The sequence below is a fragment of the Sciurus vulgaris genome, assembly GCF_902686455.1.
Source record: "Sciurus vulgaris genome assembly, chromosome: 2".
NCBI lineage: Eukaryota > Metazoa > Chordata > Mammalia > Rodentia > Sciuridae > Sciurus > Sciurus vulgaris.
In genome coordinates this window covers 160,546,096-160,573,711 of record NC_136462.1, presented here as the reverse complement: position 1 = coordinate 160,573,711, position 27,616 = coordinate 160,546,096, and the positions used below count along the sequence as shown (strand labels likewise).

The 27,616-nt window shown below is 37.0% G+C and overlaps 2 protein-coding genes across 5 annotated transcripts; one reads left to right on the top strand and one right to left on the bottom strand.

Annotated features, from left to right (window-relative positions):
• The first annotated feature begins 34 nt into the window (after window positions 1-34).
• Window positions 35-21,433, top strand: POLR3F (RNA polymerase III subunit F). Of its 4 annotated transcripts, XR_013761090.1 has the most exons (11): window positions 36-396; window positions 1,914-2,031; window positions 4,074-4,141; window positions 4,523-4,543; window positions 4,671-4,738; window positions 6,802-6,914; window positions 9,980-10,123; window positions 10,293-10,400; window positions 11,359-11,550; window positions 13,007-13,279; window positions 18,878-21,431. XR_013761090.1 is itself a non-coding variant. In XM_079123728.1 (10 exons), the coding sequence occupies exons 1-10, from the start codon at window positions 335-337 to the stop codon at window positions 18,911-18,913; spliced, it is 930 nt and encodes a 309-aa protein (XP_078979854.1). In that variant the 5' UTR covers window positions 35-334; the 3' UTR covers window positions 18,914-21,433. The 4 variants fall into 4 exon arrangements, 3 of the variants coding, with proteins under 3 accessions (XP_078979854.1, XP_078979852.1, XP_078979853.1); XM_079123728.1 differs by lacking the exon at window positions 13,007-13,279 and having other exon boundaries at window positions 35-396; window positions 18,878-21,433; XM_079123726.1 differs by lacking the exon at window positions 18,878-21,431 and having other exon boundaries at window positions 13,007-17,250.
• On the bottom strand, window positions 17,562-25,194 carry RBBP9 (RB binding protein 9, serine hydrolase). Its single transcript, XM_079123957.1, has 5 exons — window positions 24,999-25,194; window positions 23,800-23,842; window positions 22,843-22,948; window positions 18,544-18,629; window positions 17,562-18,114 (listed from the first exon to the last, which is right to left on the bottom strand). Exons 1-5 carry the CDS (start codon window positions 25,191-25,193, stop codon window positions 17,888-17,890), a joined length of 657 nt encoding a protein of 218 aa, XP_078980083.1. The 5' UTR covers window position 25,194; the 3' UTR covers window positions 17,562-17,887.
• Between the last annotated feature and the right edge of the window lie 2,422 nt (window positions 25,195-27,616).

Below are 27,616 nucleotides of genomic sequence, written 5' to 3'. Positions count from 1 at the left end.
GGTTTTACCGTAGACATCCAAGAATATGCCTTCCGAGGAGTTAGAAAGTGCTAAGAGGTGACATTCCTACTCGGAATAAGGGAACTAGACTCTTTTGTCCGACAGGTATTGACATTCTGCACAAGATTAAGACGCTTATGGGCGCCGGAATGTGGTGCGGAGCAGGCGCGGCTTAGCCGCCTCAAGTCGACAAACAAGGAAGGACCGGCTGCGACACGAGGAAGAAGGCCCTTCATTCCCGGGCCTATGCTGGCTTCCGCGGGTTACTGGTATTTCCCGGTTAGTAGCCAGTGACTCCGTGTCTCTTCCTCCAGAGCTCAGGATCTAAGTCTTAATGGCGGAGGTGAAGGTTAAGGTGCAGCCGCCCGACGCCGATCCGGTCGAAATAGAAAACAGGTAAGTCAATGAGGCTCGGTTCCTGGTTCCAGACCGCAACCCCCGCAGAGGGGCGGTCATTTGGGCAACAGGATCCATTCTCCAGGACTCCTTGGGAGCGGACGGAGCAGTTTGAGTGAGCACGTGGGGAAGTAAAGTGCGGGGTTCTGAATGCACTTCCCTGGGAGAACAGAACTCTTTTAAGAAGTTCTAAACGGGTTTGACAGATTGCATTGACGTTTAACTAGCTTTGCTCGAATGCTGTTTGGGAAGTTATAGTGATGCACTTCCTATGTTAAGGAAATCAATGCCCTGAAAGAGAGACCCGCCGTTCTCCCGTAGTACTTGAGGATACGTATTCTAATCTAGGGTTGCTCCATCACTAAGGGAACTCCTTCAATAGAACGTTTGGGCCAAGTTAGGGTTCATTTTGCGATTGCAAAGTACGTTAAACTAAAAGATTTAGGTGGAATATTGAACTCAGGATTTTAGGACACCTAAAGTTTCTTCCAATGTTGTGTACTCTAACAGCGCACAAATTACTCTACATTATCACATAGTTTAAAAGACCCTGACTTTATGTGTTATAATACATTTATTTATCCTAAAGCAAGATTTGGACTTGTTTGGTTGGAATAATTACAAAAACAGGCCCAAGATACTGTGTATTATTTTAACACTTCCATTATCACTTCCCACAATAAGTGCCCACATTTATCGGTAATCCACCAGTTGGACCAATTGAAGGTATGATGCCACCACAGCCAGGCATTTCACAACAGCAAGGAATGATACCCCCAATGCCACCTCATGGTCAGTATGGTTGTCATTATCAAGGCATGCCAGGTTACTTGCCTGGTGCTATGCCGCAGAATGGGCAGGGACTGCCAGTGGTACCCTCTTATTAAGGTGGGCCTCCTGGACCTCCAATGGGAATGGGACCTCCTGCCCAAAGTGGCCGCTACTAATCTTGCTTAAACCTATTAGATTTGGAGATTATACCTTTTCTCAGCTTCTGCCATTTATATAGCCAAGTTTCCATCAATGAGGCTTCATTGACTTTAACATTTTATTTCCACATACCAGAAATTATTGGACATTTATTTTACATGGGAAAAATTATTTGGAATGATAAAGCAGGAACTTTTTCTGAAGTTGCAATAAAAACAAAGAGTCCGCATTGGCTTCCTGATTACAGACTTATTACTGCTTAATTTTGTTATACTTATTCCAACTGAGAAAATTTAAATCTCAGCTTTAATGTTTTTTTCCGTTTTCATTAGACTTTTGTGCTAATTTAAAATTTATATCTGTGATGAAAAGAATGGTTCCCCTTAAATTAACACTAATAATGTAAATGTGTATTTAAAAAGAATTCTTTCTTAATTTTTAAGATGCTTTGGTTCAAAATCATTATAGAGATGCAGATTGTCTACCAAATGTGAAAAAGGGCACAATTTCAAACTGTTCTGCTTATATTTCTCCCCCACTGTCTCTTGAAACAAGTAAATATAAAACATTAATACCTCTGTTTCTAGGATTATAGAACTATGCCATCAATTTCCTCATGGAATCACAGACCAAGTAATTCAGAATGAAATGCCTCATATAGAAGCCCAACAGCGGGCAGTGGCCATCAATAGACTGTTGTCCATGGTAAGGAGAACCTAACTAGCTAACATCATTTTTTACATATTATGATTGTCATTATTTTCTGTTATTTAGATTTTGGGGTGGGTACCGGGGATTAGACTCAGGGGCACTTGATTATTGAGCCACATTCCCCAGCCCTATTTTTTTGTATTTTATTTAGAGACAGGGTCTCACTGCGTTGCTTAGCTCCTTGCTTTGCTGAGCCTGGCTTTGAACTCTCCATCCTCCTGCCTGAGCCTCCTGAGCCACTGTGATTATAGGTGTGCACCACTACTTCCAGCTATTATTTAGTCTTAATGGTTAATTTTATGTTTCAACTTGACTAGGAGATAGAATTCCCAGATATTTTAGGTAAACATTATTTCTGGGGATGTTTTAGAAGAGGTTAGTGATTGAATTGGTTACTTTTCAGTGTTGGGGATTAAACCCAGGACCTCATACATGCTAGGCAAGCATTCTACTTCTGAGCTGTATCCTTAGCCCTTTTTATTTTTTATTTTGAGACAGGTTCTCACTAAGTACCCACACTGGCCTTTACTTGTGAACCTCCTGCCTCAGCCTCCTGAGACTTCTTACCTCTTTCTTCATGCCAGCCAGATAGTTTGAAGTTAATTGTGTTTCCCTTTTAGAATTTCTGTTTGTTGCGCTGGGTGTATGTCTCAATGGTAGAGGCCTTGTCTAGCATGCTTTAGGGCTATAGGTTCATTCCCAGACACACACACAAAGAATTTACGTTCATCCTCCCAAATAGCTCTCATAACATCTAGCACAGTACAGATATTCTGTAAATGTTTATAGATTGAGCAGACTACTGAATGGAGCTTCCAATTGAACTTTGTGGTCCCGCTTTGCCACTTAGTGGGATTGAGGGAGGGAGGGAGGGTGTCAGAGTTCATCCAGTATGTAAGATGTAAGTCAGTTTCCAAGCCATTAGTCTTTCCAGTCTTAACACTCAGAAATGGGGTCCTCTCAGCCATGGTTTCCCAGAACTGCCAGAAACCCAGTAGTCTAATTGTAGGGATTCTTCTGAAGTTAGACCCATGGAAATTCAGAAGAATGACAGCATGTTTTTTTTTTTTTTGCTTTATTATATAGAAATAAAACTACCACAGGCCTTTCATTCATTGGTTGACCTTTTTACCCAGCTTTCATACAATACAATAAAAATCATGCATAGTAGTAAATGTCACTTAACTTTATAATTTATTTTGTCATGGTGCTATAGGATATTATGCATGTTTAGCCTTATCAGAACTTTTTTATACAGATTATATTTTATTTTTATGTATGTTGTAATTTGAATTTATTTGAATTTGAATATGAATTTTAATTTATTGTCCTAAAGCTGCTTTTAAAAGATTCTTCATACATTGATTATGTTAAGCCAGTATCTGGCATACAGGAAATAGTTTGTGTTGATATTTTAAAATATTTTGAGATAAATGTATTTGAAAAATATATCAGGGTTGGCAACGTAGCTCAGTGGTAGAGAGATTGCCTAACACATGCATGTATGTGACCTTTTGTCAAAACCTGAAGTCTCACTGGTTGTGGTGGTGCACATCTTTAATCCTAGCAGCGAGGGAGGATGAGGCAGGAGGATTGCAGGTTTGAAGCCTGCCTGAGCAACCTAGCAAAACCCTGTCTCAAAATAAACAATAAAAAGGGCTGGGGATGTAGCTCAGTGGTAAAGCACCCTGGGGTCCATCCCCAGTATCAAAAACAAAAACAAAACTTGAGTCTCAAATGAGGACCTGAACACTAAATGGGGAAAGCAGAATATTTTAGTCTATATAACAAAAACATTAAAGAATGCATTAAAACCACAGATAATGGAATCCTAATTAGAATAAGTTATACTTCAGGTGTGTATGTCAAAACATACTATACTGTCATGTATTTCTAAAAAGAACCAATAAAATAAAAATAAATAAAATTTGGAATTCATTCAAAAAAGAATCCATTAACATTTGTCAGTATTTTTTATGTATAAATATATATATCCCCAAAATAACTGACTCCTTTCTGTTAAAAAACATCATTAGGGTCAGTTGGATCTCTTAAGAAGCAATACAGGCCTTTTATATAGAATAAAGGACTCTCAGAATGCTGGGTAAGCAATTTTTTTTTTTTTTTTTTTAATTTTAAGAAAGTAAGAATTGCAAAAATAATGTGTGTGTTAGAAAAAAAAAAAAAAAAAGGCTAATACAAAACTGTATGATGTAAGCCTGTCCTCCATATCATCCCCGCTTCCTGTCATACATTCCATTTCCCCGAGTAACCACTCTTAATAATTTGGTATATATCTTTTCTTCTAGACGTGTATAAATACTCATAGATGATTATATATTTATATATAATCTCTTTTTCTTTTTCTTTCTTTCTTTCTTTTTTTTTTTAAACAAAAATGGGATCACATTATCCGTACTGTTTTGTAACTTGTTTTTTTCACTTACCATATCTTGGACATCTTTTCATGTTGGTACTCATACAGCTCTGTCTCATTCTTTTTAAGGTAAGCCCTTCTTTTGGTAACTAAGTCAATGTGATGGCTTTGTCTGCTAATTCATTTAAGTAGTCATGTAGAGTATTAGATATCCCATACCCCTTTCCTTTTTTAATTCTACTTTATTCCCTTACAGTAAAATGAAGGGATCAGATAACCAAGAAAAACTAGTATATCAAATTATAGAGGATGCAGGAAATAAAGGTAAGCATGTGAAGGATAAAACCAAAAACACTTTGGGGCTACATGTAGGACTGAGATTTTGGCTTCTGGGTAAAGCTTAGTCCGAAGAGTGTAATGATGCCATGTGTGTAAAAGGTGGAAGAAAGGAACAGAACTGCACTTAGGACATAATATGCTTGAAGGACACCCTGAAGTGATGCCATTGTTGCTCTGAAGGAGAAAGGAACTAGGTGGCCGTGGCCAGGCAGGGAAAGAGATCTCTGAATTTGAGCCACATGAATTATCCAAAGCTTGTTTCTTACATTTTTTAGCTATATGATGGTTTTTAATCTGTTTTCTGTTGCTACAGATTGTTTAAAAAAATTTTTTTTTAGTTATAGATGAACCAATACCTTTATTTTATTTTCATGTGGTGCTGAGGATCAAACCCAGTGCCTCAAACATGTGAGGCAAATGCTCTACCACTAAACTACAACCCCAGCCCCAGACTGGTTAATTTTTTAAAGAAATTTATTTCTTACAATTCAGGAGGTTGAGAAGTGCCAATTCCAAGGGCTACATTTAGTTATAGCCTTTTTGCTGATGAAAATTCTTCGTAGAAACCCAAGGTGGCACAGGGAATCACATGACTGGATAGCAAGCTACCCAGAGACAGCTACATTTATAACTGCGCCCCTCACTCGGTAACCCATTGATCCATGAAAAATGACCCAGTTACCTCCCAGAGGTCCCACCTCTCAAATACTATTAAAGCATGCCTTTGGGGATTAAATTTCCAACACATGAAATTTGGGGGAGGACACATGTAAATCATAGCAATGACTTGGATAAGTCACTTAAACTTGTGAGCCTTAGTTTCTTCATCTTATTTGTAAATTGGGTTTTACACGTACTAGAAGGATGCCTAGTGTGTTATGGCAGTGTCTGGCACATGTTGTTCAACAGCTACACTTCTGTCCCTCTTAAAGAACTGTATTGAAGTGGCATTAATTATTTAGGATTATTTGAGTCCTTGATAGTAGCTTGAAAAAAGTATGATGGAATCTGAAATTGTATAATTTATTTTGTATGTCTTAATTAGATTAAATTAACATTATAGAAATAGTCCTCTGAGAAAGTCATTCTCTACCAAAAAACAGTCTATTTCATTATGCTTCTACATTGGGAGGAAAATAAAGCAAAATATTTTTAAATATATTTTCTTTCCACATAAAATACTGATTTCCTTCTCTTATTTATGGCTTTCCACAATAGGCTTTTAGTGGTGTAGAATCATAGACTTCATTTTTCCACTTTATGTAGTGTTGCACAAATGATGGATGTATATGCATAGAGATACTCAGCTAAAAGTTTTTTTTTTTTTTCCTCCTAACCGAGTATGGCAGCTGACCCCCAACCCAAATATAAGTTTGTTTTTTCACGTTTACAGTCTAGAGTGAAAATGTCAGGAAACAGAAAGGGGTGCAAGAGATGACATAATTTAATAACACTCATGTTTTTGTCTTCCATTACAGAAATGTTCTTTTTGTATGTCTTTAAAAAGGTACCTGCATGGGATCTAAAAATTTTTCAGTTATACTATAAAGAATAGGACTTATTGCTGGGCATAGTAGAGCATGCCTGTAATCCCAGCAACCTGGGAGGCTGAGGCAGAAGGATCCCAAGTTCAAAGCCAACCTCAGCAACTTGACAAGACCCTAAGCAATTTAGTGAGACCCTTGTCTCAAAAAATAAAAAGAGAAAATGGACTGGGGCTGTGACTCAATCGTTAAGCACCTGTGGACTCAATATCTCTGGTACCAAAAACAAGCAAAAAAGAAAAGAAAAGATTTGGGCTAATTTATTGTTTTGCATAATTTTGTGTGTGTGTGTATGTGTGTGTGTTTTAAATCCAGGGATTTGTTTTTGTTTTTATCTCTAAGTCACTTAATTACTTGAAATGGTTACATAAAACCTTTTGTTAAAGGATGTGTTATCAACTTTATTTAGATAGTTTTGGAATAAGATATTTATGATAGAAGTAGAAATAAAGAGAAAGAGCCAGAAGCACCATAGTGCAACTTATTTTATTTACTTTCTTATAGGAATATGGAGCAGAGATATTCGATATAAAAGTAACTTACCATTAACAGAAATCAACAAAATTCTAAAGAATTTGGAAAGTAAAAAGCTTATCAAAGCTGTTAAGTCTGTAGCAGTAAGTAGTTTTTTCTTTCCCTAAATACTCACTTAAATATGTTGTTCCAAGTGTATTTCAAGTTTTAATCTTTTTTTTTTTTTTTTTTTTTTTTTTTTTGCGGTGCTGGGGATCGAACCCAGGGCTTTGGGCTTGCAAGGCAAGCACTCTACCGACTGAGCTATCTCCCCAGCCCTCAAGTTTTAATCTTTAAGCTATGTTGTGATTTAAAACAAACTGATCACAGACTTTTAAAAACATTTTAGCTCATTTTGGATTAATGAGAGATTTTGTAGCTTTGTTATTACCTAGTTAATGCTTGGCATTTTGCCTGCTCTAAGCTCTAAAACTACTTTTTCTTCAGTGAAGTTTTTTGGAGTCAGAAACATTTTCCTAGATTTTGTGGTTTGTGAGATCCTTTACTTTATCCTAACATATTAGCTTACTCATTCAGCAAATACCTATTGAATGTTTGGTACGTGAGGGTAGGCTCTGGGTGATTGGGATACATTAATGAATAAGTTAGAGAAAGATCTCTGCTCTGCTGTTTTTCCTCTTCTCATCAAGCTAAAGTATTGTTCACTAAAAAAAAGAAATGAGCTATCATGAAAAAAGCATGGAGAAATCTTAAATTCATATTTCTCAGTGAAATAAGCCAGTTAGAAAAGCCTGCGTACTGTATGATTCCAACTAGATACCATCTGGAAAAAGCAAAACTATAGATACAATAAAAAAATGAGTGGTTGCCCAAGCCTGGGGGTGGAGTGATGGGGACAGTTAAACAGGTGAAGCACAGGATGTATTTTTATAGCTGTGAAACTTCTGTGTGACATAAGCATTAAGCATGTGTCAAAACCCATAGAACTTTACAGTATAAAGAATGATCTTAAAGTGAATATATTTCAAAAAGACATTTGGGAGATAGGAGGATCCCATTGTAGAATATAGAATGTAACGAAAGAAACTAAATGCATTACAAATATAGGAGACAACCTTACTTGAGAGGGTAGAGAAATAAGGTGCTGACTAAGTTACTTTAGAAACAAGTGGTATCAAGCTGGGTGTGGTAATGCATATCTCTAGTCCCAGCTACTGGAGAGGCTGAGGCAGGAGGATTATTTGAGCACAGAAGTTCAAGACCCGCCTGGGCAACATAAGAAAATCCTGTATCAATAAAGAAGAAAGGGGGAGGAAGGGAGGGAGGGAGGGTGGAATGAGAGGTGTCTGTAAAAAGAAAGTGTACATGAATACTGTACTTGAGTTGATTCAGTTCTTTCTCATGAGGATTCTGGGAATTCTAATACATAGTGTATTAGCATTGAATATTTATATAAATGATGGGAGGTGTTGGCTACAATGCAATTCTGACACAGATTAAAGGCACAGTCCCCCCTTCCTCTAAGACTCTTCGTTTTAGACACCAGTTGCAAGTTCAGGTCTTCCCAGGCCACCCACACTTTGACCAACTTGCTACAAATTTAGGGGCTCCAAAGACTCCTATAGATTCAATAATTTGCTAGAATGACTCATGGAATTCAAGAAAGTGCTGTGCTTACCATTTCAAAGTAGGCTACAAAGAACCAGCCAGTTGAAGATTCACACAGGGCAAGGACTGGGAGGATTACAAAATGAAAACTTCCATATCTTCAGGAAACATCACCTTCCTAGCACATTGATGTGTGATTACCAAGGGAATTCATCCAAGCATTGATATTCAAATTTTCTTTAGATTGTTGTATATGTCTGATCAAATGCTTAATGTGACTGAATTCGAGCTTTAGCCCTGCTTTCCTTCTAAAAGGTTAGATTGATGTCACATGGCTCCTCTAAATCATGTTGTTAGGCTTTCCAGCATGGAAAGCTTCCATTTAGGGGTTCATCAAGAGTCACCTTATTAGCATAAACCCAGGTGTGAGCCAAGGGACCAGTAAATAACAAATTTCTTACTAGGAAATTAAAAAATATAGAGGTTACTTCCCAGGAATCAAGAAACAAAGACTATTCTACTGCCATGTATAACTAAAAAGAACCAAAAAAAAAAAAAAAAAGAGAGAGAGAGAGAGGCCAAACAAATTAGTGAGATTAAACAACAGTGAGATTCAGGTTTCTTACTGTTGGAGTGGAAAGTTAGAGCTAAATGCAGGTCAGTCCATGTGGTAATGAATTAGTGTTGGAGACATCATTATGAACTCATGTTTAATGTAAGGGGTTGCATACAGAAATACTCATTATAGATATGTATACATACAGGGATTAGTATATACACAAATCTTTCTCTGTCGACTGAGAAGGTCCAGCAGTAATAGCACCCCAGTAGCAAATTATGGTTTCTAATACCATTTTCCAATAAGGTGACCCAGGGCTTCCTGGAGTAGTGGCTGATTCTAGGATGAAGACAAGATGATCCTGACATCTTATAGCACCTGAAAGTAAGAAGTGCTAAAACACTCACATAATGATTGGGGTATGTCAAAGGGATTCAGAAACCAACTGAAAAGTTTCCAGTGCTCAAAGCTAGAACAATTGGAATAACAAAGTAGTATTGGATTATAACTCAAATTAGAAAATAAATATTCATGAGTCCAAGAAATGTGTGTCTAAGAAATTGTCCCAACCAAAAGAAGTCTAAGAAGAGATGATAGCTACTTGTGATGTTGTGTCCTGCATTGGGATCCTGGAGCAGAAAATGGACATTAGGGAAAATCCAATAAAATCTCAATAAAAAATGGACTTTAGTTAATAACGATATATCAACCTGGGCATTCTGGCATTTTCCTGTAACCCCAGCTACCTGGGAAGCTGAAGTGGGAAGATCTTAGCCCAAGAGTAATAGACCAGCATGGGCAACGTAACGGGACCCCATCTTTAAAAATTTTGTGTCAGTATTTGTTCATTAATTGTGAAAAGTACATCATACTATTATGAGATGTTAATAGGGAAAACTGAGAGTGAGTTATACAGCAACTCTATCTTTGCAATCATTCTGCACATCTAAAACGTTTTACAATATAAAGTTTACTTTTTTAAAACTTTAGCTTTTGTAAACTGTTAACTTATATACATGAACTGTGCATATTCTTTCCTAGGCCTCCAAAAAGAAAGTATATATGCTCTATAATCTACAACCGGACCGGTCTGTGACTGGTGGAGCCTGGTACAGTGACCAAGATTTTGAATCTGAATTTGTAGAAGTACTTAACCAACAGTGTTTCAAATTCCTGCAAACCAAGGTGAAGCATAATTGAGGAAATATCACATTTTATAAGATTGAAAAGAGCTGGAGTTGGTAGTTTTTAGTAAACAAAATGAGTTCTGCTCTTGGTTTGACTCAATATAAATTGTATTCGGAAAGTGCTCACTACATTCTTGCTTAGATCTCTTCTATTTCAACCCCTATAGGCAGAAACAGCACGAGAAAGCAAACAGAATCCAATGATACAAAGAAATAGTTCATTTGCTTCATCACATGAAGTATGGAAATATATCTGTGAACTGGGAATCAGTAAGGTCAGAACTTTCTTACCTTTTCATATAAAATTTATTCTTCATCATAAGGATATTATGTATAGTGTGTTCCAAACATTATTTGACCAGGTCCCTTTTTCAGGTGATAGCTATGAACATTCTGCAGAATCCATATTGAGAAAACATTGTCCTAAGCCTTAGGTAAAAGCAATCATTCCCATTGGACATTGCCTAAACCATTCCTGAGTTTGGGACATAGAATAGCCAAGTGCAGGTCTAGTGGTGCATTTCACCACCCAAAGTCAAAAGTTTGTTCTGACAAGTTCTTAGTCTTCTCAGGAACAGTTTAGCATATGCACAAAACATCAGTCATGACATCAGTTGTCATTTATTGGTATTCTTTACTTCGAGGATAAGTGGTATCATCAGCATATCCTTTTCAAGACCCGTACATAAAGACATGATGCTTTTCATAATCAGAAAAGCTACTGAAATGGTACTTGTTTTTGGGGGGGGTGGACCCGGGGGGACTGGGAATTAAATCCAGGGCTTCGTGCATGCTAGGCAAGCACCCTACCACTGAGCTACAGCCCCAGCCCCTGAAGTGTCACTTGGACAAGTCATTTTCATTTTCTGGACCCCAGATTTCTGATTTATAAGGAACTAGAAACTTTCACTATTTAATGTCCAAATTATCTTTCTGCTCCAGCATTTTAAGATTCTTCATTAAATTCTTGTCAAAGAAATGTTTCTTTAGGATGGGGAAGACTTCAGTAACTGACAGATTCAACCTGAGGTTAGACTTCTGTCCCTAGCATTTCAGTGGTCTGTGCTAACTTGGATCATTGTTCACCCTCCTTGTGCTTTGTATTATTCTTCTCCAGCACAGTGCTTCTCCATTTCACCAAGAAATTGTGACCCTTTATTGTTTATAACACCCTCCAAAAGGATGTTTCTCCATCCTTTATGCATCCCTTCTAACATATCTCTTTTTTTTTAGGTCGAATTGTCCATGGAGGACATTGAAACCATCTTGAATACACTTATTTATGATGGGAAAGTGGAGATGACTATCATTGCTGCAAAAGAAGGCACAGTTGGCAGTGTAGATGGACATATGAAACTGTACAGGGCAGTCAATCCAATCATCCCACCCACAGGTTTAGTCCGAGCACCTTGCGGGCTCTGCCCGGTAAGTTAAAGTGACTTCACTTTAGTGCCGGGTGTAAATGTCACACAGCAAAATATCCCATACTTTTAGAGTTGATCAAGAGCAACCTTGATGAACAGACCTTTAATGAACAAACCCTGCCTTACATTCTTTCTGTCGAATAACAAGGTTAAGGACATTTGCATTTTTTTCTCTTGGCCCTGAAATGGACACTTTTTTTTTTTTTTTTTTAAATGAGGGCTAATCATTCCATCTGGGGAGGGAAATGAGATTTGTTGAGAACCTACCACAGGCCTAGCATGTTCTTAATGATTTTCATCTTGTGGTCTCATTTAATCCTCTTTATGTCCTTGGAGCTAATAGTATTATCCCTTTAAGAGCAAGGGCATTTGGACTGGGGATATAGCTCAGTTGGAAGAGTGTTTGCCTTGCAAGCACAGGGCCCTGGGTTCAAATCCCCAGCACTGCAAAAAAAAGAAAAAAAAAAAAAAGAGCAAGGGAATTTAGGCTTAGGAAGACCTAAGAGCAACAATTTAGAAGCAACTATCAGAATTCAAATCCCCAAATAATGTCTTTTTCCTGGTATGCCCTAGTACTTTGGTTCATTCATTCCCAGGTGGTTTTTGAGCACCAACTGTATGCTGTGAGCACTAAGGGTACAACAGAGAGTGACACTCCCAGGTTTTCATGAATTTATATTCCTAGGCTATTAGTCTGTGCTATATATATAAGTTTATATATATATATATATATATATATATATATACACACACATATACACATATATACATATACACACATACAAGTTCTTTTTTCTTTTTTAAGTTGGTCTTTTTTTGGGGGGGGGTGGTACTGGGGATTGTACTCACGGCCTTGTCCTTGGCAAGGCAAGCACTTTACCTACTGAGCTATATCCCCAGCCCCCCAGTTTGGTCTTCTTTTTTTAGATGTTGATAGACCTTTATTTTATTCATTTATTTTTATGTGGTGCTGATAATTGAACCCAGTGCCTCACACATGCTAGGCAAGCATTCTATCACTGAGCCACAACCCCGGCCCTATATAAGTTCTCACATATATATAAATTCTCTGTCCTGATTTCAACTCCTAGATAGAAGACTAACATTGGGAATTCTGTGTAGCACCCTCCACAAGAAGGAAGATAGCTAAACATTAAGCATTCAGTTAGACAAAACTAAGGCATTTATAATATAGGACTCTCTTCCTGCATTCCTGTGTTACCTATCGGTAACCTTTTACCCAGTGGGCAGGTAAACATAGGCACATCTTAATTCAACAGTAAAAGGCCTCCCTTTAAACTGTGATTAGAAAGCAGCTCTATTATAGTATGTTCTTATATACAGCCCTAATCCTATTCAATTTTAGAATTTTAGAAAAATACTGCTTTAAATAAGTGGTTAGGTCATAGATATTTTTTAAAATTAAGTTTGAATATAAACTTTTCCTTTATTTAAAGGTTTTTGATGACTGCCATGAAGGTGGTGAGATTTCACCATCTAACTGTATTTACATGACAGAATGGCTTGAATTTTGATGGAGAGTGATGAACTTTACTGACATGCAAGTGAAGTTGCTTGGAGAGCAAACAATTCATGATGGAACATCAAATATCCTTGAAAGCAGATTCACAGTAATGGATGCAGACTTGCTGCTATGAAAACCTATTTTTTTATTTGTGAAGACTAAATTTATATTGGTAGAGTGGCCATCAGAATATGAAACAGATGAGGTTAGTAGTGAAATCTGTTCTTCATTAAATAAAATACTTTGAAGCCCTGGAAGACAACATCTTTTGAAGTTTTCAAGATTTTTGATGGTTCAAGGAAAAAGAAACCAACAAACCCATATTTGCCAAGTACTATGGAAATAGCTAGAGCACAAATTTTAAAGTTATTTATTAAGGTCTTCATTGAAAAAATTTTTATGTCTGACCTATTACCACCATTTTTGTTTCCTGTTTTCTCAGTGGTTTTATTGAGAAGAAGTTAAAAGTGGTGAAGACAGGAACAGCATTAAGAGTATATGAAAACTTGAAGAAACCTAAAGTAAGGGAGAGTAGAACATTTCTTTTCAATACACTATTGATTCCTTCCTATATTAGTAATATTCTTTTAAAGGATAATGCTACCATACCTCAGACCCAAAGGATGAATATTGTCAAGGATGTTTCAGTACATAAATATTATCATTTTCATCATAAATGGAATATTTCACTATTCCTTTGTTAAAGTCTTACAAGCTTTATTCTGTGGCTCAAGTGTATTCTTCTCCAGAATTTCCCTGGATTCTTACATAATGTCTACAATATTTATGTGCCTAAACCCTCCCACCTCCACAGATTCAGATGTTAAAATCTAACCCACAATGTGATGGTATTTTAGGCCTTTGGATGGTGATAGGTTGAGGGTGGAGTATTCATGAATGGAATTTGTGCCCTTTTTAAAGAACCCAGAGAACTCTGTTGCACCTTTTGCCATGTAAGTACACAGGGAGATGACAACCATCTAAACCAGGAAGTGGTCCTCTCCAGACACCGAATCTGCCAGTGTCTTGATCTTGGACATCCTAGGCTACAGAATTGTGAGAAATAAATTTGTTGCTGGTAAAATACCAGTCTATAGTATTCTGTATAGCACACAGGGGTCTAAGAATGTGGATCCATTTAACTAAAATGAAAACTAAATAACCATTGCTCTTCCGTTCACGCTTTATTTTGAGGATGGTGGGGTCAGTTCTTATCCTGTTTTACATTTATTTCTTTTCCTTATTCTCTTCTAAAACTTATGGTGTCACATAAGCAAAAAGCCACTACTGTGTAACTGTCTTGAGTTCTGTTAGCACTTCCAATTCTAGTCGTCAGCTGTATAAAAAACACTAGGTTATCTGATGCATTGTTGTATGATGGATGCTATACAACTTTTTAGAATCTCAGCTGTTATGTTTTCACTTTGTAGTTTTTGTCCAGGCCAAAATCACAGAACCACAGAACTAAGTGGACAACATCAGAAGCATTACCTTTGAAATGGTCAGTAAAATCCAGCTTAGTAGTCAGTTTTTAACATATAAATTCTGTGGCCAGCTTCATAAAATTTGCATTTAATGGCATTAATTCCTTATAATAAAGATCATTCACATATTGGATATATATAAGATACAAAAAGAGCTTGGGTATAGTGGTGCATGCCTGTAATCCCAGCTGCTCAGGAGGCTGAGACGAGAGGATTGCAAGTTGAAAGCCAGCCTCAGCAATGGTGAGGCGCTAACAACTCAGTGAGACCCTGTCTTTAAATAAAATACAAAACAGGGCTGGGGATTTGGCTCAGTGGTTGAGTGCCCCTGAGGTAAATCCACGGTACACCCCCACACATACACACACAAAAGATAAAAAAATATCTGGAAGCCTGGAACTACAGAGGGTTTCTCTTTCACCCCTAGTGAGAGTTGGAATGGTAAGAACAATGTCCTTTGTGGGTCTTACCTGACCTATCAAAGAGGCACTAGTCTTATGAGAAATCTGAATTTGGATGAGAGTAGAAATGGGGAGATGGAACCAGTTTATGTTTTAAATGCAGACTTCACAATGTGTCTTAATAGCCAATGATTGATTTTTAAAATTGATAATCAATGGCTAAAACAAAAATATTTCCTCATCAAAATAACGAGACTCTTTAAAACTTCTTTTGCTATAGTTTGTATTTTATTTGGAATACTAAGGAAAAAGAGACAATAATTTAAAAATACAGCACCTCAGATATATATTCAATGGTTTAATTATTTTACGGAGATAAAATGGGACCAAAACATGATAAACTCATGAAAATACCAAAAAATTAAATTTGTAAATGAAGTCCTAATGCTTAGTTGATTTCCTGTAAGAACAATTAAGTTCCTTATTATTAGATTTTAGATATTTTGTTCACCTGAGGATAGATGACTCCCCAAAGACTTTCAAGGACCTTCTCTATTTAGTAATGATCCATGAATTATCAAATACTGAGTCCATGATTTTATGGTTTTTAATGAAAAAACTATGAAGATTCTCACATGAAACTTGATTTAGTTTGGCAATGAACAAAATTTAAAGACTTGTGATTTTGATGGTGATTGACTAAGGAAATAGTCAAACAGAAGTAATTTCAGGACTTAGGATGTAACTAGCATGTGTGAGGTCCCAGGTTTACTTTGTACCCCACCCACACAAAAGTAATTTCAATGGAATCACTTTTACTTTGAATTATAAGAGGCAGGTGAAGAAAGCCCTAGACCAGTGCTGACCATTAGTTTTCTATGATAGAATATTCTATAGTTGCTGTCCAATAACAATAATCACTAGGCACTCATGGCTGGTGAACACTTGAAATATGGCTTGTGTGACTGAAGAACTGAATTTTTCATATTTTAACTACTGCTGTTACTGCTCATACTGGGCAGCACAGCTCAATAATCACATAGGTCTAACTTAATTGCTCTTACAGGAATAAAGAATATTCCTCAGTTGTATATATTTGGGAGGAAGAGGAAAACATCGTAAACTAATGTTATAAAAATAAGTGTTTAAAGAAAGGACTTTAGAAAACAAGACAGTAATAAAATACTACTTCTAAATAATTCAAATAGAATCAATCTTTGATTATAGGTTTGATCAAATTGTGCTAAACAGCCTCTTTAAGAACACTCTTATCTTTTTACTAACTTATCAAATAAGTTGTTTTAAATCTTATTTATTTTAATTATTAAAGCAATACATGTTGTGTTACAAATAATCACCAGGTGAATAAAGTAAAATGAAGCTATCCACTACACTACCTACCAAAATTCCCTTCTCCCAAAGACAACTGTAGTTAAAAGTTTAGAGTAACTTTTCTGATTTTTTTTCTATGTCTAAGTACATGTAGAAATTAAAAAAACTTTTCAGCTTAAAATGATGGCTCTTGAATCCCTTCAGGGATCAACAATGTGGGAAATCATACTGCTGCATCAAATTCAGGCTCTCCAATATCAAATGTGAATTCACTAGCAATTGTGTTAGGCAATAATTAGGCATTATAAAAGCCAGAAGATGTTGAGAAATGAAAAAGGGTTTCTTTGTGATTGTGGGATGTTTTTTGTTGTTGTTGTTATTGTGTTATTGTTTGTTTTGAGGGAGTAGGATCAAGAAAAATTTTGGAATGATGCTTGAAAGAGATCTTTAGGAAGTCAAAAGGTTGAACTCTACATAACCAAAGACTTTGTAACAAAATCCATGTTGTTCCCATGTTCTTCATCTTTTGAGATTATATTAGTTTTGTTTTTTACTTAGGCTTTTCTTGTGCTTTGTAGAGAAGCATCTGCATCACCTAGCTATTAATTTTTTTTTATTTACAGTGTTGTTGCCAACTAACATAATCCATATGGAAAAGAACTGTGCATAGTTTATATGCATAGGTATTACATATATGTACATATATATTCCTGAAATTTTAAAAAACTAAGAATTTTTTTTCCTCAAAATATCACAAAATGGCTGAGCACAGTGGTATGTGCCAATAATCCCAGCAATTCAGGAGCTGAGGCAGGGGGATCACAAGTTTGAAGCTAGCCTGGGCAACTTGGCTGACCCTGTCTCAAAAATAAAAAAAGACTGAGGGTGTTGCTCAGTGGCAGAGCACCCCTGGGTTCAATTCCCAGTATTTAAAAAAAAAAAAAAAAAAATTAAGAAAATTGGCAACACCTTGCAAGTTTCCATACAGCAGTAACTCAGATAGGACAGGAGCTCTCCACATGAACCTGATCATACCAGTCTTATCTTAGAAAAATTGGTCACCTTTGCTGATATACAGAGAGCCTGTGCTTCTGCTCCCTTCAAGAATCAGGCAGATCTTTGACCTAGTATCATTATGTGTTGGTCTCTCTCAACCTGCCTGAAGGACCCAGGGGTAGTGGGTAATGGCGGTGGTAAAGGCCCAAGTCTGGTTTAATATCTGGAGCCACACTAAAATAGCAGCTAGTATGCTGAGCTCTAAACCAAGACATGAAAATCTAGTTAGTTTTAATCTGGGCTGAGAATCGGGACATCTGGTTTCCATTTCTGACTTATACTCTTTGGATCGATAAGGATGGTTAAACTATCTGTAAGTCCCCTACCAAACAGGAAAAAAACTGCAGTTCTGAGCAATTTGGAAAGATTTAGATACCCTGGAAAATGGACATGTCTGTAACTTAGTGTGATGTTGAAACTTGTGTTGTTTTTCAGGCACTTTGGAACTAAACTGGATAGTGTATGTCTAGTTATTGTCTGATAATGGAAGTTATCACTCTGCTCCTATATTGGGATGCAAAACAGCAAGAGTCATCCTGATTATGCTGGTACTTCCAGCATAGACTTTACCACAGTGATCAGTTCATGAAACTCTGTGTTCTGAAAGTGGCCGCGATCAGTGAATTTGTACAATTTGGTTTCCAACCTATCTGCCACTTCTTGTTGTTCCTTCCAGGGAAGGAAGGGATCATCAGTGGAGCCAAACTGCACAATGTGAGTGCAGTTGGCCTTGATCTTCTCCCACTGCCAGGGACGGTTGAAGTATCCTATGGGGGGAAAAATAACCTGTCAGTGCCTGTGAACAATCTCCCGTTGACACTGTGAAATATCCAGCGGAGCCCCTTACAGAGACACAAAGGATCAGGGTCCATGGGTGAATTAGAAGTACTTTTTTTTTTTTTTTTTTTTCCTCCAGACCTGCAGGGCTTTATACCATAGCTATTTGTAAAGAAGGAGTAAATGATCAGCCCTCTTAGAATTCTGGCAGGAAAAGATGTCTATCACCTTTCAAATTTCCTTATATCAAAAGATAGGTGGTAAATCTTTCTCATATACTATTAGGTTTCCTTCCTTCCATTTATTCAATTTTTAAAATTTTTAAAAATTTTAACCTTTCTGAAAGACAGTACTGTTTTATAGACTGAACACATAGCCCCGTCTAGAAGGACTTCTGGGGTTTCTGCCTTCAGACTTACCACTTGCACGCTCATTTTCATCCCCCAAATCTGATGTGTATGCAGACACTAATACAATAGCATATACTGGATGTGTTTCTGCATATCTGGAAAGAGAAAAATGATGTCAGCTAATATATAATGTAAAGTCTGATCATCAAAAATAAACCACCTAACTCATTTAATTTACAGGAAGCATCCTATTGAAGTTGGTATGAAAAATAACAAGGAAATTATAGGACAAGCTCAACCCTGGCTGCTTGTTGAACTCCTATTCATTTTTCAAGGAAGCCCAAACCTCTCTGATGTATGTGCATTCATCGACCTTTAATATGCATTGGTATTTTTTTTTCAGATCCGCATATTCCCTACTAATCCCCAGAGGATCTGAATCAGGGGCTAGGGATGAACACCCAGGAATCTTTACCTGAAGGGATGATATCTCCCCCAACCCAGGTGACTCTAATGTGAGTGATCTATGAACCATATTTTAAGAAACTCAGTGTAATATGATAAATGTACCTCTATTATCACACTTTCCACATTGCATTATATTATTCATTTGTGCTGTATTACATCTGTCCCTCATTAAACTGCCAGTTCTTTAAGAGGAAACTTGAGAATTTTTGATCTGTGTCTGGTACCTAGTACAGTGCCCAGCAAGTAGATACCCAGATAACTATCTTTAGATAGTACCCTCACTCTGCAAAAACTGGGCTAAAGGAAAAAGATGGAATAGGAATTGTTTCAAGATGCCTTTGTGCCTCAGAACATTTAGGGTTGGTATTTTGTTCCTTGGTATAAGCTTTTCCCCCCAACTGTTTATTTTGAAAAATATCAAACCTACAGAAAAGCTGAAAGACCAAGAAGCTAGATTCATTGCATTTGTCACATTTCACTCTTACTTTACAATGTATTTCTTATGAACAAGATCTTCTCTTATATAGCTGCAGTACCATAATTATACCCAATAAACATTGATGAAGTAATATTACCTGTATTAATTTTCCCCCAATTGTACCAAAAATATCCTTTAAAACTGTTTTGCAATCCTAGATCATCAAGGATCTTGCATTGTGTTTGATTTTCTTGACTCCTAAGTCACTTTTACATCTTTTGTTTTAAATGACATTGTTCAGTAAGATTTTAGACCAGTTGTACACTACTCCCTCACCTGAATTTGTTTATTTTCTCATAACTAGACTGAAATTCAACATTCTTGGTCATGTGTCCTTCCAACTCCATCCTTTCAGGGGCACATGGTGCCAGTCTGTTTCACTATTGGTGAGGTTAAGTCCAATCACTTGTTTAAGGTGACATCCACCAGCTCTCTACATTACTATAAAGGCACAATTTCCCCTCTGTGATTAATAAATAATGTAGGGTGGTTCTCTGTGATTGTGTCAGTTTCCTTTCCCTTATAACCTTACACTGACAGTTTTGGCATCCATTTTTCTCCTTGCCTGTCTTAACTTCAGAAGGAAATTTTTAGAAGGTTTTTGACAATCCTGCAATAAATTCAGGGGTAATTAAAAGAAGGCACACCTTTACTAGAAAAATTCAGTTAACCTTGAGTTTGGATAGATTTCAGCAATAAAGGAATCTTCATTTTCTAGGCAACCCCTGGCAGCTTATTAACATCTTACACTTTAGAAGTACCACTATTTTGTAGCTCTGTACTGAAAAGCATTATTATTCTTGCAGTTTTGGTCATTACAGCTACAAGGTTATTGAATTTGGCAAGATTTCCTAATGTGGTTCATGTAATATCCTGAGTGATTGCTTGGGGCAAATGACTATACGGAATAAAAACTATTGTCCCCTGTCACCCAGTTAGGAAACTACCTGATAGTCTTACTCAGTCAGCTAAGTCTCTACCCGCTAAGGTGAGGGGAGAGAGGTGAGCAGGGATATGCCCATCAACCCTAAGGACTAGGAGGTTGTAGATAGGTAGAGGGGGAACAGCCCCAACCCTCCAAGAAATATTTATTAAGCATCTACCATATGCCAGGTTCTCTTCTAGACAGTGAGGTTTCAGTGTCACAGTAAACAAAGCCCACCTTCATGGGGCTTACATTCTCTTGGCAAGAAATAAACAGGATATCAGATGATGAAAAGTGCTATAGATAATAAGCAATAAAGAGGATAGAAGCAGAGGGTGAGGCTGCTGTTTCATACACAGTAATTAGACCATACCAAAAGCAGACATTCAAGCAGAACATTGGGAATTAATATCACCAAGGAGGTACAATGAAAATTAGAGAATACTGAAGAAAGAAACTGAAGAAAACCTTTGAAGATGGAAAGACATCCCTTGTTCTTGGATGGGCAGAATTAATATTGCCAAACGGCCATATTTCCAAAAGCAACACAGATTCAGTGCAATCCCCATCAGAATACCAATGACATTCTTCACAGAGTTAGAAAAAACAATTCTAAAATTCATTTGGAAGAATACAAGACCCAGAATAGTGAAAGTGATACTAAGCAAGAAAAGTGAAGCAGGAGGCATCACACAATTCCTCATCGGAAATTATACTCCAGAGCTGTGGTAACAAAAAACAGCATGGTATTATCACCAAAATAGACATGTAGACCAATGGAATGGAATAGAAGGCACAGAGAAAATCCCACAAACCTATAGCTGTCTGATATTTGACAAGGGTGCCAAAAATATATCTTGGAGAAAATATAGTCTTTTTAACAATGGTGCTGGGAAAACTGGATAGCTATATGTAGAAAATGAAATTAGATCCCTACCTTTCATCCTGCATAAAATACTAATAAAAATGGACCATAGACTTAGGAATTAGACCAGGAACCTTATAACTGCTGGAAGAAAACATAGGGTCAGCACTCTATCACATAGGTGTTAGCACAACTTCCTTAACAAGACCCCGAAAGCGCAAGAAACAAAACCAACAATCAGTAAGTGAGCACAGACTTCCTTAACAAGACCCCCAAAGCACAAGAAATAAAACCAACAATCAGTAAATGAGATGCCATTAAACTAAAAAGCTTCTGCACAGCTAAGGAAACAAGAGCATGAATAGAGAGAGTCAAAAGAATGGAAGAAAATCTTGGCCAGCTACTCCTCCAATAGGGGATTAATATCCAGAATACACAACTCAAAAAACACCAAAAATAAATTGATAAATAAATAACCCAATCAATAAATGGGCAAAAAAACTAAACAAACTTCTCAATGGAAGAAACACAACAGGTCAATAAATACATGAAAAAATGTTCAACATCTAGCAATCAGGGAAATGCCAATCAAAACTACAATAAGATTTCATGTCCAGTCAGAATGGTAATCAAGAATACAAACTACAAAAAATGCTGGTGAAGTTGTGGGGAGAAAGGACACTTGTACATTGTTGGTGGGACTGCAGATGAGTACAACCACTCTGGAAAGCAGTTTGGAGATTCCTAAAAAACTAGGGATGGTACCACCATATGACCCCACTATTCCACTCCTGTGTATTTTCCCCAAAGATCTAAAATCAGCATGCTACAGAAACATGGCCACATTAGTGTTTATAGCAGCACAATTCACAGTAGCTAAATTATGGAAATAACCCAGATGCCCATTAATAGATGAGTGAATGAAGAAATTGTGGTACAATGGAATTCTACTCAGTCATTAAAAAGAATGAAATTATGGCATTTGCCAGTAAACGGATGGAAATGGAGAATATGCTAAGTGAAATTAGTCAAGTTCAGAAACTCAAAGGTTGAATGTTTTTGCTTACATTCAGAAGCTAGAGTAAAATAAAGGAAAGGGGGAGGGAAGGATAAGATTATATAAAACAAATACAAATTAATTGACGAGCAAAAGGAAGTCTAGTAGAAGGAGAAGAGGAAGAGGAAGGGCATGAGGGAAAAGGAGAGATCATGAACTGAAATAGATTTTTATGCATGTATGAGCTGGTCAGGATGAAACCAACTACTTATGTATAACCATAAAGCTCTAATAAAAAAGAAAAAGAAAACCAAGAGCAAGATAAGGTAGGTGTGCACTTGGCATGTTCCAGAAACTGTAATGAGGTCAGTATACCTGGTTGGGAGGAAAGAGGGGGATAAAGACCTCAGAGGTGAGTGACACAAAGCTGCTGGGGTTTGGAGCCATTCAGATTTTATAGTATCACTGTATCCCAGTGAGCATTTTTTTTTTTCAACCCACTAAACCAAGAAGGAATTAAGATAGGCTATGTTACCACTATTTCCTCTGCAATGAAAACCTAAGGTATATAGGTATTTCCCAAGGAAGCATGGCTGGAACTCATGAGGGGGCTGGCAATTCAACAAACATCTCACCTCATGGCTGCGATAGCCCCGGAACTGTGGCCTATGAGGATGGTTCTCTCATCGCAGTGTAGCTCTGTCTCCATGAAAGGTAGCCATATACTCTCTCGAGCTGTAACTAAGGTTCAGGGTAAAGGATGAGTCCATTACTGGATAGGGACAGTCTTAGTCTAATGCTGCCCCATCTTTCTAACAGACAACTATTTAGCAACTCACAGCTTTTAAACTGTGTGACCATAATAAGATATGGGCTGTTTTAAATGAGCCCAAATGTGTATGATGTGAACTGAAATCCTCAAATCCACAGTTTTGGTAAATACTTTTGTTTTTGTTTTTACCATTATTTTACTGAGGAAATAATATAACTGAAACCTTAAACTTTAAAGCTTAATAAAAACTTAACATTCTGAGATTCACATACACATATTCTTTCTTTCCTGAAACAAGTCATAGATACCCAGAACAAAAGGGATAATATAGGCTGGGGTTGTGGCTCAGTGGTAGAGTGCTTGCCTAGCATGTGTGAGGCACTGGGTTCAATTCTCAGCACCACGTAAAACAATAAAGATAACATGTGCATCTAGAACTACAAATATTTTTTTAAAAAGTGGCGATTTTTTAAATATTAGGGTCTCAAATAGATGCTGTAAAATTTTATCATATCTTATATGGAATACCCATAAATTTTGCCTGAAAATGTACATATAGAAAATTGTTACAAAATTCAAAATTAAATTTTACCATACCCAGGTGATTTTCTTGATCGTTACTGGAAATTTCCATGGTTTTTGGTTTACACCCTTCTCCCCAAGCTACTTGCTTTATTCATTCTCTCTCTCACACACACACACACAAACACACACAAACCCCTTTGGTTTCTCTACCATGATGTACCTATTCTCTTCCCCCAAAATGATGAGATCCAAACCCAACAAGATGATGCTATTTAAAAACAAGTTTAAAACTTACTTGGGTCAGGCATATTTTTAGCCAGACACTGGAAACCAGGTATCTATGGTGTGAGGGGGGAAAAAGAGCTATAATAAAGATCTTAATTGCAACTAATATTTTCTAATAAAAAAAGACATCTGATATGATCTTCATCAATTCATATTATGAAGTGGGTTAAATAAATGCTACAGGATTACACATGAATACACAACCCCTTCTCATAAACTCCACCAAACCGGCTCTGTAGATCTCTATAGAGTAGACAGGCCTATATCTGCATTTGCACATCTGTATTTATCTCTAAGGCCTATATCTATTGAGAAGGCATAAATGAATGTGCTTTAGACAGACTGAGCTGGAGCCAGATTGTGCCCCAGGTTGAAGGAAAAACATGGTATGGAAATATGGTACAGAAGGCTGGATATCACATCCTCTTGAACAGCTCCAGCCCTGACCCTCCAGCCCTGGTTTGTAGCTCTGCCCATGGTATTCTGCCACAACCCTGAAATTCTATTCCAAAGACCTTCTATTCTTCTGAATTTATTTACTCTCTTGAATTTCTCTGAAATTCTATTCTAGAGGTCAACCCAGGAAGCAGTCTTACTGCTGGATTATGGAAGCGGGTTTAAAAACAGTCAAATATGCAAGACAGTCTACCTAGGATACCATTTTCCAAAAGCTCACAAAGAAGCCAAATTAAACTATATTTTTTAAAGAATACATACATGGGTTTTAAAAACAATTTTTAAAAAGAAAAGCAAATGAAAAACTTCAGGATGGCAGGAGGATGGAACAACAGGCATATAAGTCATTTAGAAGATCCCTTGTTTGGTGATACATTATATATTAAGCTTCATAATTTATACGTTATGTCCTTTTTATATAGTAAATATTATATATTGAAGTTTTTTAAAAATTGAAAGCAAGAAGCAATAAAGATAGATGTAAAATTGAGAGGTCTTCGTTTAATTCTAAATGGTTCCTTTTACTCTATAAATTGAGCCCTTAGAAAAGTCCTCTAGGCAGTTTTGCCAACCAAAATCTTGACCACTAGTTCTAGAGTTTACGAGACGGCAGCAAAGGGAAGGAATAAAAACATTCAGGGCTCTGCTGGAGATGGGGTGGATACATGTTTAAACTTCAGTCCTGTGTCTCCTTCCCTCCTCTCTGCTCCAGGCTGACTTCCCAGAGCAGAAAGGTATATATACGTTTCTTACCTGCTCCAGCCCCCTTTTCACCCAGCCATACCAGCCGTGGGTGGCCACATCCCCATCTCCATTCCCAGGAACAATCACTGCCTTGCTAGGAGAAGCCATGAGTGCAGAGAAGCCAGGTGACTGCCAGGAGCAAGCAGGTTGTGTGCTGTCCTCAGAGCCAAGACTGCATCCGGCCAGGACCCTGCACTTAGGCATTCTGGGAATTGTAGTTCCGGGGAACCAATACACGCTTTGGCTTTCTTTGCTGGCAGCCCGTGCCAGTTCCCAGTTCATCTTTTATTTGCCAGACTTTGCCAGTTTCCATCAAATGCAAATGATTTTCTACTTGCCTTTTACCAGTGCTCTTATTCCCCCCCCCCCCCCCACTTATTTAGAACTGGCTGTGACATGCCCAGAATTTGTTATCTATTAGATTTAATGATTTATCTATAAGAAAGGGTGATTTTAGTTCCAAACATGGAGAATACAAATTCTTTATAACTCGGGAACTCCTGAAATTCACATATTTTTCTTTTGGTTTCAAATAAGTTCTTAGTAGAATATCAATATCAGCCCTGTTTGTGATTTTTTCACTGTTGTAAATGCTGGACTTTTAAAAGTGTCATCAATTGGGCATGGTAGCACCCACCTGTACTCCAAGTTATTGGGGAGGCTGAGGAAGGAGGACTGTTAAGTTCAAAGCCAGTCTGGGCAATTTAGTAAGATCTCCTCTCGAAATAAAAATAAAAAGAGTTGGAAATGTAGGACAGTGATGTAGCACCCCTGGACTCAATTCCTAGTTCCAAAAAAGAAAAAAGTGTCATCATTGGTATAGGGTACATTGATAACATGTAAATAAATTTTGATCTAGGTGCTAATGAAACAATTTCCCTGTTTTAATAGAATCTTTAAATCTCAGGAACTGGCTGTAACTTATAGGTGTATCCATATCTTATTGCATAGAGGTAAACAGATGTTTGCATGTGTTACTATTAATGAGAATGAACAGGAAAGTGTCTCTTTTTCTTTGTCCCTTTTGTACTTACTCACTATGAATGTCAGGCATATTTTAGCACCTAGTATTGAGAAAAACTCTGTTCGTGTATTTTGAACAGATGCAAGTGGGAGACCAATAACACTGCCCCACCACTAAGTTCTTCAGTAAGAGCAAAACATATCCTTTCCTCTTGAACCTACACTCTTGAATTTCGTTTAAAAAGTCTCAGAAGGGAATATAGGAAAAGCAAACTCAGTTTCTCCTTCACACTCAACAGTACAGATCATTTCTGTGATCTCAAAATTATAGGGATTTCTGAGGTTTAAATTTCCTCAACATGATAATAAAACACTATCTTTCAACTTCCTGGCCCTGAAGCTCTTCTGAAGCAGATGCAGGAACCAATAACAAAAGGCCAAACACTTTAATCATATTGATCTAGTCATTTAAGAAATAACAAGGACTGTGAAAGTTATGAACAAGGAAAAATGGATAAAACCCAAAATGTTCATATCATAATATCACAGATCAATGTTATTGAACTAACTAAACTTATGTGCTTAAGGTGGAATGAAGTATTGATACACATAATGCCATAGGCAAAAATAATCATGTTGAGATGCCAGACCCCCCCCAAAAAAAACATACCATTTGATTCCTTTATATAAAATTGTGCAAGTATAAGTGACATGAGTGAACTTTTGGAGATGATATCTATATTCATTATCTCAACTGTGTAGATAGGTGTTAAAACTTACCGAACAGCACATTTTAAATAGGTGCATCTCAGGCTGTGCAGGGTGGTGCACACCAGTAATCTCAATGACTTGGAGGCTGAGGGAAAAGGATTGCATGTTCAAGGCCAGCCTCAGCACCCTAGACTTTCAGTTTTAAAATAAAAAATAAAATAAAATAAAAAAATAAAAAGGGTTGAGGATGTACTTTAGTGTTAAGTGTCTCTGGGTTCAATCCCAGTCAAAAAAAAAAAAGTAACTTATTGTACATCATTTATGCATCAATACAGCTTTATTTATTTTTAATTTTTTTTAGTTGTAGATGGACATAATAACTCTTTTATTTATTCATTTTTAGGTCGTGCTGAGGATCAAACTCAGTGCCTCACGCATGCCAGGCAAGGGTTTCTACCATTGAGCCACAACCCCAGCCTAATTCAGCTTTAAAGTTTTAAAAAATAAAACAAGCAGAGGTATTCCTATACCCAAGTGTTTACTTAGTGTTTTGTTGTTTTTCAGTAAACAATAGCATTCTCTTAACAGGAACTGGAAGCTGTAAAGTGATCTTCCTTAAGATTCAGTTAGTTCTTCCATTTAGGAGAGAGAAAAAGCAATGGCATTAACTCACCTTTCTCAGATTGTTTATGCCAATAATGATTGCAGGGATTATGTAATTACACATAAATCCACCTCGTTTTCTTTTCTACTTTTTATCTCTTATACAAGCATTTTCTGAGCTTCTTGTTAATGCAGGAGAAATAACTTTGGTTTTAAAACTGAAAGTCAACATTTTTATGATTTTTTGGCAGTCTTAGGGATTGAACCCAGTGTGTTCTCCCACTGAGCTATATCTCCAACTCTTTGTATTTACTTAAAATTTGAGATAGGATCAAAGTTGTGGGTTCTGG